General features: G+C 40.9%; 1 protein-coding gene across 1 annotated transcript in view; it reads left to right on the top strand.

Moving 5' to 3' along the window:
* Nucleotides 9130–11540, top strand: part of LOC109127333 — a 4169-nt gene continuing 1758 nt past the window's right edge. The window contains exon 1 of the mRNA XM_019231933.1: nucleotides 9130–9660. Within this exon, the coding sequence (XP_019087478.1) occupies nucleotides 9130–9660 (531 nt within the window). The remainder of the gene's footprint in view (nucleotides 9661–11540) is intronic.

The raw sequence follows: 11540 nt of genomic DNA, 5'->3' as shown, positions 1-11540 counted from the left end.
AAAACAAGCAATAGAACACTCCTAGCAAGCTCCTACAACGTTCTAATCCTCAGATCTCACCAGGAAACACCACAAACCCACAGAAAACACCAAGAACACCAAGAACACTCTTTCTCTCCTTTGTTTCTCTCAAAAATGGCCAAAGTCGACTAATGCGACAAAAGAATCGACTTAAGGATTTTCCTTTTCCCTTTGCCCAAAATGCAGCGTTTAACTTAACTCGTCCGCAGAAAACTGAACATGCATCGACCGATGCAATCCTCTAAACCGGGATTTTGGTTCGCGGATGTTACACATACGTATACAACAACAAATACAATGACCCAAAATAATTGGTGTACTAAATATCCAATTTATCACCACATAATAAATCCAAAAGACAAATGTAAGCACTTAGGGTTAATTTTAATTTTTTTTTCCCGCCATAGATGTCTTACAGAAATCATCAAGTTCTTAAACTTTTGGTGGAAACTTAGTTTTCCATTGATAATTGCTACAACAATACATCCCTATGGTGTCGATCAACACCCTCAACCATAAACTTGTTCACATGCGTAACATCTAGGAAGATGACATTGGTAGGTTCGTTGTGCATTTAACATTCCTATAAAATCTGGTTGCGTCATACAAAATATTACAATATACATATATATATAAAGGTAATATAAAATGACAAGATATTTAACGCCTTTATTTTGCAAGACTTGGTATAAATGTGTACGTTTAAATCAATATAATCATGTACATATATGATGTATAGTTCGTTTTTAGTTGTTCTATGTACGTTTAAGTTAATATAGTCATATACGTACATAATGTTTTTTGTGTACGTACATAATGTTTTTTGTGTACGTCCATAAGTCTATAACGAATGAAGGGTATAATAGTAATTTTTCAGTCATCTTCAACCTAAGTTCTCTCTTGTGCAACCCTAATTTTGCAGCCGTCATTTTCAGTATTTCATAATCCTTTGTTTTCTTTACCTCTTAATGTTTTTACATAAAAATCATGTAAATCTAGCATATTTTAATATATTTTAAGTTTGATAAGCTTATAATTCTAAGTTTTTTTTGTTAATTATTAGGATGTTTAAGTCAGTTACATAGGTCTAAATATGAATGAACTTTAACACTCGGACTAGAACTCTACTCGCCCATGAACAATTTTTGGTTTCCACTTTTCTCTATGATGTAGAACAATTGGTTTTTCACCACAAAACATCTCAACCTTTTGTTTTCTCTCCTCAATTTTTTTTTAAATTTGTTTATGTATAATTAATTGCAACTGATGTAGTAAAATTTTTATATAATAAAAACTAAAACAGTACAACAGTTGGTTTGTCCCCATATAATTAATTTTAATCAAACTGAATAAAAGTACATTAGTTGGGTAACTAAACTAAAGTCTAATTGATTAATTACAAGGTATAATTGTCTTATTTTTACTAGGTGGCTAAAAGCTGGAAAGCTTTTTTGAGTTTGCCTTACCATGAAAAAAATTGTTGACTTGGTTTGGTCAGTGAAAATTTCTTTAAAATATAATTGAACGGCTCTATGATGTGGGAGAAGGTTCTTTTGCAAACTTGTCACTTAGGACAGTCTTGCATTTCCTAACGCAAGTGAGATTGTTTGTGGCTTCCTAATTGTATATTGTAATTCCCGGGAATTCTTTAGCTTGAATTAAACTTCTCCAATGAAAAACAAGAGGATTGGTGTAGCACTGCAATATGCTCAGTTCTAACGATATATTATGAAGGCTTTATAGAAACATCCCTCTAGCTAATTCTGTATCATGTAACATAATTAATTAACTCCAAACTAAATCACGTTTTTGATATCTATAATGTGTCATCGCGGTTGTCTTTCAATGTGTCATCGCGGTTGTCTTTCAATGTGTCATCGCGGTTGTCTTTCTTGAAAGGATATAGTGTAAATTAAACAAAAGGAAAACTGGAGAGACTTCTAATTTTTTTTCCTTCCAAATTTTTTTTACAGTTATGCCTGTCGTCAATCTGTCATTATCAAACAAAACAAAGCCATTTCGAAGATTCTAAAGTTCTTTCAACGCTTCAAGTGGGCACGATCCAATATTATGTGAAGACGGTATACATTCTTTGGTTCCATTGCTTTTGTTTCTTTTTCATATCATTGTCCACTATATTTGACGTGACACTACAATTATAATTATAGTCAAAAGTTGACCAAGTAGTACATGTATAATATTTTTATTGTATGCAACTAAAGCATGTAATTTTTGAATTTTAACTTTTAAACTTCTGAAAAAAGTATTGATTATTTTAGTGCCTCGTTGGTTTAAAGTTTAAACATAACGGATTGGGATTGCATTTTTGGGAGTTTGCGAAAACGATCAGATGTGGTTTTAAGCAACACTAAGGGTGTGGCGGAGCAAGACCAAAAATTTAGAGGGTCATAAGATTTTTTTTTTTTTTAATAAGATAAAAATGTAAAATTTAAGAGGTCAATATAAAATTTTATTTTTTATGGGGTAAAAATGTAAACTTTTTGGAGGATTAGAGTACAAATTTTGTTTTAATAAGGTAAAAATGTAAAATCTGTTGGGATCAAGATGAAATTTTTAAATTTAATGGGTCAAAATATAAAATTTAAGAGGGTCATTTTATTATTTATAAGTAAAAATATACCAGAAAAAAATTTAATGGGGTTAGCTGACATCCCTCCCACCTTACTGGCTCCGCCTTTGATGGTTACAGCGGTTAGAATAGACAAATCCGTCAGTGGATTAAACTTTTTTTTATTTACCATTCACACGTTTAATATGCAGTGGTGCGGTCTAAAAGATATAGAAAGAAAATCGCTGCAGACCAACAGCGGACTATTTTTGTGTACAAATAAAGTTGATCCGCAGTGGTATGCTGTCCGCTCTATTTTTGGGGCGAACTAAACCGCTGACAGATTTGGCCCCCATTCGCAATCACCATTCAGACCCTAAATTTTTAGAACTATTGGTTTAGTATTTTTAAAAATAGGTGCGTTTGTGTGAATTTTATGACTGACTGATCAACGAAAATAAAAAAAATCAAAAACAAATATGATATATAATTATGAAAAAGTACCATAAAAAAGATTATCGAAAAAAAATTAAAATAAAATGTTTATTACTTTATGCATTTGGTTTGTCACCAAAAATTGCATCATGTAATGTGACAGACTGTGAGATATATGCTTGAATTCATAATCATAAACCCTTATAAATATCATGCAAGATATGATGCGATGAAAACTTTTGTAAGTGTTACCCAAAGAACTACCGAATGAATAAAAGATATACACAAATATATATAATACTAAATATACAAATTTTAATTATAATTAAAATTATATTTTGTTGGTTTTCTTATGTTAAAATTTTAAAATAATACAAACAAATTATATTACATGATGAGGTATATGATATGATAAGATTGAATTGATAATACTAACAAAATAAAATATCACTCATATAATATTTTAATATGAGGTAAAAAATTCATTTTACTATTTTAACAACACTAATATAAAATATCTAGAACCAATTTGATTTAGTTAATATTATATTAAACAAGATTTGTTTTAAATTCATTTTACTATTTTTAAAAAAATTTTGTAAGAACTTATCTCGGGGTATCTTGCGGATAATAATCTAGTACGGTAATATAAAGCGGTTTGACGATTTAAAACGATTGATTATTTATCAATCACGAGTTATCGCAACCGCTTGCAAACATACTGTTTAGGATAGCAAGGGAAGAACCAATCAATACCTTATATATAAGACACGAGGTACTTTAGTAGTTTTAAAAAAAATTGCTCGATATTGAACTTTTCTTAAGTTTTGTCAAACTAAGCGCTGACCATATATTTTATACATTTTGAATTGATGACCACGTTTTTGAGTTATAGTGTATAAATCTATTTAACACTATAACTTTTCATATCCTCCAGTTTCGCATGGCCACTGTAATTATAGTTGCCAAACTATAAAAATTACCTATGGTCAAGTAAGAGTAACTTTGGATATTCATTACAGAATCAAAATATTTTACTTTTGAACCGCAGGTTTTGGAGTTTCCAATATTACTGTGGACATCATACGTCAAATTAATTAGAAAGAATCGCACATCATTCCTTCTATTCCATTATTTTAAATTTTATTAATAATGAAACATTGTCAGATATTATTACGTTAATGCTTCATTGTTAAATTTCCCTATAGATTGCTCTTTCCACTAAACGAAAAGAAAAGTATTATATTATGAGCTATGCCTAATGTCATTTCTTTACGTAACAATATAAATCTAGTTGACTATTTAGTAACCAAGATTTTCAATATTTTTGTTTTTGACTAAAAAACTGAAAATAATCTAAATATTTTTAACTTTTTTTTTCCATTTAACAAAATAAAGATACAATATCAAAAAGCTCAAGACGGCCACAAGCTCAGAAACTAAAAAGAAGATTCTAATACAACCGCGTTAGAAGGCTTACCTTAAGACACCAAAAACACCAAAAGTGGTACTGGAGAAAACAACACCATTACTAAAACAGACTAAACCAGGTGATGAGCAAGGTTTGTCCGTGAGGCCGATGGTTTTGAGAAGTCGAGAGAGGTAGAACCGTAGAAAACGTGCTCTAATGAGCACTTCGATCAGGTACTATAAATTAGAAGTTCAGAGACAGAGATCATGTAATAGAAATTAGAGTAAACATTAGTAAAGTTGTATATGTTTTGGGGATTGGTTTACATGACGAGTTAAATAAGATGTGTAGTCCAAGTGTCCAACCCTAACCCACCTCTTCACACTCATATGCAAGATTCGTTTACACATACAACGAATAACAACCATAAATTTAGTCATTTACCCAGATACTTTATTTATAAAATACTAGAAATTAAAATCATAATATTTTAATAATAAGTTGAAAATATAAAAATACAATATAATATTAGACAAAAAGATAAAAAAATATTATCATGTCGGGTATATAGCGGAACGCGTTATGATCGATTCTTTAAAAAGATATATGTAAAATTTTACTGGCATTAACTCACAGCTGTATTTTCAAAATTATATATATTGTTGATTATACTCTAATGGTTTATATAGCATGACGGGCTACGCTCGATTATTAATATGAATTTAAAATATAACTAAAACTGTACCAACCCAACATTTTTATATATAAAAAGAAAAAATACTTTACAACAACTAAAAACAAACTATACAATTTTTCATATTTCTATAATAAAAAAATTGCCCATAAGTAAAAATAATTTAATAAATTAAGAATCATTGCTTATTTTACCATATATTATTATAATATTAATATGGATTAATCAAAACTGAGAGTGTAAAATTTTGTGTATAAAAAAGAATATTGTTGGTGTTGGGTTTCGACGTTCACAGGGCCCACGGGAGAGGCCCAACATGGATTGGTTGTCTGTCGTTGAGATAGGCCTGTAGCGAGCCCAAGAAGAAGATCCCGCATGAAAAGAGGTGTCGAAGTCAACTTCCGGAGGAGTTGGTGGGATAACGGGCCGAGATCATCGGAGGAAATGAGAGATAGTTTTAGGGTCGCTATTTGTTTAAATATTCTCGGATTGACAGAGAAAAATGACATGTATTTTTGATATCAAGAACAAAAAAACTATCTAAGAAAAAATCCAGTTCACAGTTCTTCATTGTTTTAATCTATTTACACCGAAAGTCTGCCCAGATCTTGTTTCATCTTCGAATCAATATATTTGTTGTTTCTCGTTTCAACAATTTGGCGCCGCCTGTGGGGACTTAGGTCTTTCTATTCTCAAAAGTCGATAACTTTGAAGAAATCTAGGCGAAATGGATCCATCTACGACTAACGCAACCATGCCAGAATCCAGTCACGAGCGCACCAGCGCCACCGCGCCGCCGGCAACACTCCAGGGATCTGTCCCTAACAACGCTCCCTCTCTAGGCGAGGAGATTCAAGTCCATTCTAATCAAGAGATCCTATATCCGACCAGATCCGAGATAGACTCGCTACTTAGAGATACCCAGACACCGGACCAAAATTCCTCGGGTCACTCGGATCTCATCCGTCAAAGACCTACCCCGGTCTGGGATCCCAGCATCTCGAGCCAGGGGATTTCCGTCGGGATTACACCCACGATCCCTGCAATACCATTAGGAAACAGGAACCAGTCCCGGGTATGGACCCGTTCTGAAAAGAATGTAACAAACCGACTCGGGCAGCACTCAGCGTTGTTGTCCTCATCATGGACTCCCAGCGGAACTGACATCTCCGAGATACGGGGGATGCTCACCGTTCTGATTGATTAGACTCAAAGCCAGGATGCAACGAATCGAGCTCTCATGAGTCGGATCGAGCAGCACGAGCAAGAGCTTGCACTTTGCGTAAATCACGATCTCCATCGGGAAGCCGCGCACGCTCCTGAAACAGCCTTAACCGACTCTGCAGAAAGAGTACTGCCCTGAACCCGCCTCGACTTTGAAATGGTTCACGTTACCCCGCCCGGGCTCATGACACTACCCGTATTCGCGCCCTCGGAAAATCCCCGAGCTTCGAGCTTAACGATCTTAAACGATCCTACGAGCTCGCGATCTGCCGACCAGCCCTCAGTCGGGTATGTTGGCTCAGCGGTACGCGATGCTAGTACCCCCAGACCTCCCGCGAACACCTCAGTAAGGACAAACCAAGCTTTGACCGAGGAACTCGTTAGTGGAGTTCCTCATCACATGACGGTCGGCAGTTTTGGCTTTCCCGGTCCTCCAAGGAACGACGCAATCAGCGCCCAATTCCTTACCGAGTACATGAACAAGGCAAACGCCAAGATGGCACAAATCCGCTCTAAGGTCCATCTGGCCACGAGCGCAGCGCCAGACATCGATCGCGTGATCGCAGAAACAATGCGTACCCCGTTTACTGATTGAATTGCGAAAGTTTGCCTTCGAGACGTGGGTAAGCTACGCTTACCTGAATATGCGGGCACGTCGGATCCTAGAGCACACCTCCGGTCTTTCATATTGACAATAATCAAGGCCTACATCACCGACGACGAATGTGAGGCTGGCTACTGTCGGTATTTTGCCAAAAACCTATTCGGACCGGCACTAGAGTGGTTCGCGTCCTAGGAATCTAATTCCATCGACTCCTTCGACCAACTCGTTGCAGTCTTCCTGAAGCATTACTCGATCTTCTTCCAATCTAAGGTGACCAAATCCGACTTTTGGCTGTTGGTCTAAGGGAAGGACGAATACATAACTCGCTTCAAGATGACCAAAGCCAGGATATCAAATTTAAAGGACGAGGTTGCCCTAGCGGCCATCCGACATGGCTGATGGTACACATCAAAATTTCGGGAGGAGCTCACGGTCCGACAGCCTCCCTCGCTCGACGACGCTCTTCATAGGTCAATTAATTTCGCCAGAGCCGAAGAGGAGCGAGCCGCTATGGCCGAGCTTCATAAATTGGCAAAAGCACCTTTCAATCCCTCTAAAAAACCTTCCGGAGAGACCCACTCGAACCTAGCTTTCATGCCTTCGCGGTAGACTCTGCACCCAAACCCAAGAACCCGAACTTCGATCCCGAAAAGTTATGCAAGTACCACAAAATACAGGGTCACTTGACCGAAGAGTACAGGACTGTGGGACGTCTCTTTGCGAGAAAACACGAATCCGGAGAGCTCGGCAAAATCGACCTCGAAAAAGAGGAAGAAAAAGCCAGGGAAGTAAACGCAAACGCAAAGGACATTGTTACGAAGCGTGAGAGAACTGATGAGGCTGAGGGATCATCCCCCCTCCAGCGCCAAAGAAACGTATCAACTTAGTCTTCAAAGGTCTCACCCTTTGCCGCACTTCTCCTAGATCGGTCTTTACACCACCCCCAGCTCGTCGCAAACTCGTGACGACTATATCACGGAAGGATCTGCCTTATGTCGCAACTCTGTCAATTCGATCAAGGCATTCCAACGCAAGGTCGAGAGTCACCACCGGGAAAGAAAGCCTCACGATGACGCTCTGATCGTTAGGCTAGACGTTGGAGGGTGTGAGCTATCGCGCATAATGATAGACATGGGAAGCTCGGTCGATCTCCTATTCTATGACGCCTTCAAACGAATGGACTATCCTGATTCTGAATTAAAAGGGGGCAAAACCCCACTCACAGGATTTTCCGGAGACACAACCCTAGCCAAGGGCACCAAACAGTTAATAGTGGAAGCCCGAGAGGAACGGCGTTTAGTCGACTTTGTGGTTGTCAACCGTCCTGCTTCCTTCAATGCCATCCTTGGCAGACCATGGCTCTATAGGATGAAGGTCGTCCCGTCCACTTACCATCAGTGCGTGAAATTCCCAACCGAAGCGGGATCGCGACTATTTATGCAAGTCAACGCGCCTCCCGACAGTGCTATTGAGGCAGTTACGACTTAATCAAAAAGTCCGATCAATAGCAAATAATGAAAAATGACGAGCTTGAAGCGCAGTCCACTAATGACCAAGGTTGACCAAATCTCGATCATGGAAGGACATCCCGACCGATGTGTCGGAATTGGAGCCAATCTGAACTCCAACACAAGGGCTAAATTGATCCAATTCATGGGACTAAATTGTGCAACCTTCGCCTGGTCTTCGTCCGACATGAAAGGAATAGACATCAGGGTCACCTCGTATCAACTCAACGTCGACCCCACCTATAAACCAATAAAGCAAAAACGTCGTAAGCTCGGCCCCGAAATGGCCAAAGTAGTAAACGATGAGGTGGATCGACTGTTGAAAATCAGCTCCATTCGGGAAGTCCAGTACGCCGAATGGCTGGCCAACCCCATCATGGTCAAAAAGAAAAACGGAAAATAGCGGATCTGCATCGACTTCAAGGATCTTAACAAAGCTTGTCCGAAAGACAATTACCCTCTCCCGCACATCGACCGACTGGTTAAGGCAACTGCCGCGCACGAGACCATATCCTAATGGTTCCCGCTTTCCAAGAAAAAACCGCTTTCATAACTGACTGAGGTATGTATTGTTATAAAGTGATGCCTTTCGGACTTAAAAACGCCGGAGCAACGTACAAACGACTGGTCAACAAAATGTTCGCCCAGCACCTCGACAAAACTATGGAAGTCTACATCGATGACATGCTTGTCAAGTCGACACGCGAACAAGATCATGTCTCCCAACTCAAAGAGTATTTTAAAATCCTGAACCTGTACGGGATGAAACTCAACCCGACCAAATGCACATTCGGCGTTGCGTCCGACAAGTTCTTGGGATACCTCGTCACCGAGCGTGGGATCGAAGCAAATCCCAAACAGATCACAACCTTCCTCGAGATGCCCTCCCCGAAAACTACCCGAGAGGTGCAGAGGCTAACGGGGCGGATTGCCGCCCTAAATCGCTTCATCTCATGGTCTACAGACCGCTATCTCTCATTTTACCAAATGTTGAAGGGCAATCGGAAGTTCGAGTGGGATGGAAAGTGCGAGGAAGCATTCCAGGAATTAAAAAGGTACCTTTTCGAGCCTCCTGTGCTCTCAAAGCCGGTGGACGGGGAAAACCTCCTCCTCTACATTGTTGTATCCGACTCTGCAGTGAGGGAGTACTGGTTCGAGAATATGAGGGGGAGAAGAAATCCGTCTACTACGTCAGTAAAACTTTGGTTGACGCCAAAACACGATAACCTGCCATAGAAAAACTAGCCCTAGCAGTCGTGATGTCAGCCCGCAAACTACGACCTTATTTCTAGTCGTACACAAACGTGGTAATGACGTCCCAACCCATATGCTCTATCCTCCATAGTCCTAGCCAGTCTAGCAGATTGGCCAAATGGGCGATAGAACTAAGCCAATACGACATCCAATACCGACCTAGAATCTGCGCTAAAGCATAGGTCCTCGCTGATTTTATAATCGAGCTCGCAGCAAACAGCGACCATGAGGGGAGTAATTCTAGAAAATGGTCGCTATACGCGGACGGAGCATCATCTAGGCTAGGATGCGGGATCCAGATTCAACTCATCTCCCCCACCAAAGAGGTCATGGAGCAATCCTTTTGGCTCAGGTTTATGGCTTCAAATAGCGAAGCCGAGTACGAAGCCGTAATAGCCGGCCTCCGACTCGCGCTAGGCTTGGGAGTAAAATAGCTCGCCGCGTTCAGCGACTCGCAGCTCGTCACTAGCCAGTTTCATGGAAACTACGATACTAATAACGAACGGATGAACGCGTATCTTCGGGTCGTGCGATCTTTGGCAGAACGGTTCTCATCATTCGAACTCAATAAAATCCTGCATGGAGAGAACTCAGCGGTCGATGCCCTGGCCGTACTCGCTTCCACCTCAGACCCTTCGGTCAAATGGGTCATACCCATGGAAGGGATAAATGAGCCCAGCATCTCCATTCCCGTTAAAGCTCAGAGCGTCCATGAAAGACCCCGACCCGGACGTCCCAGCGTCCGCGGTCACGGCTTCCATTCGGCCCCATTTCCGGCCGAATATCCTTTGATTCGGTCACTAAGCTTTGGCTCGCGGCCTTGCTTCATAACCCATTTACGCAGCGGAATATAACTTTAACTTGACCCATCCCTTTGTGCTTAACCATACAACCAACCAACCCCACTGGCTTGCACATATTAGGGATGGGGACATATAGTCCCTTCGGTGCACGGTGAACGGTTGCTCTATCAGCTTCCTGAACCACTCGCGTACCCGAAGCTCGGCATCGGACGTGCCATTAGTTGACCCATCGGTCATACCATTGTACGCCATCGACTTGTCGATCTTGGTATCAGCGCCTGCTCTGATCGAACGATCCGACCCCATAATCGAATCGCAGATCGACCTCTGACCAGGCCGATACTTTCGACCACCCGACCGATCAATCCAACCTACGGCTCGTATCGTCGATCCTTTGATCACCCGATCTGACTAGAGATTGAATCACCGGTCAACCCTCGATCGATCCGTCCATTGACGCAGATCGTCGATAACCTTTCGATCGGTCCGACTCTATGATCGAACCGTCAATCATCCTGCGATCGGTTTGTCTCCCCGGACGAACCGCCGCCTATCCTACGATCGGATCGGCCCGCTTGCCAAACCGTCGCTCGTCTCATCGTACCTTCGATAGAGAGGTAGCATGCGCATCAGTTCGGACGAGTATACTCGCCGAGCCGCACCCCCTTTTCTTCTTAGGCCTAGATGGACGATGGAAGGATGATGGTGTGTTGGAATGAAGGCCTTGCCCTCTATTTATAGTGCCCTGGCCGAAGTCTAGGCTCCAAAAGGCACCTGTCCATCAAGGCCCTTCATTCGTGCACGTTCGGACATGCCTGTCCGTCCGTGCCTGTCCGGCCATGCCCGTTCGGTCATGCCGTCCCATTACCGTCCACGAGCTCCCCAGCTGGCCCGGAGACTGTCCACCACCGTCCAGCTGGCCGAGCTTAGTCGAGCTGAAGCTAGCTGGACGCTAGCTGGACGAGCTGATACTAGCTGGCCTAGCTGTCCGCAGCTGGTCCATAGCTGTCCACAGCT

This window comes from Camelina sativa, chromosome 11 (genome assembly GCF_000633955.1).
Source record: "Camelina sativa cultivar DH55 chromosome 11, Cs, whole genome shotgun sequence".
NCBI lineage: Eukaryota > Viridiplantae > Streptophyta > Magnoliopsida > Brassicales > Brassicaceae > Camelina > Camelina sativa.
This window is presented reverse-complemented; position numbering and strand designations above follow the sequence as displayed.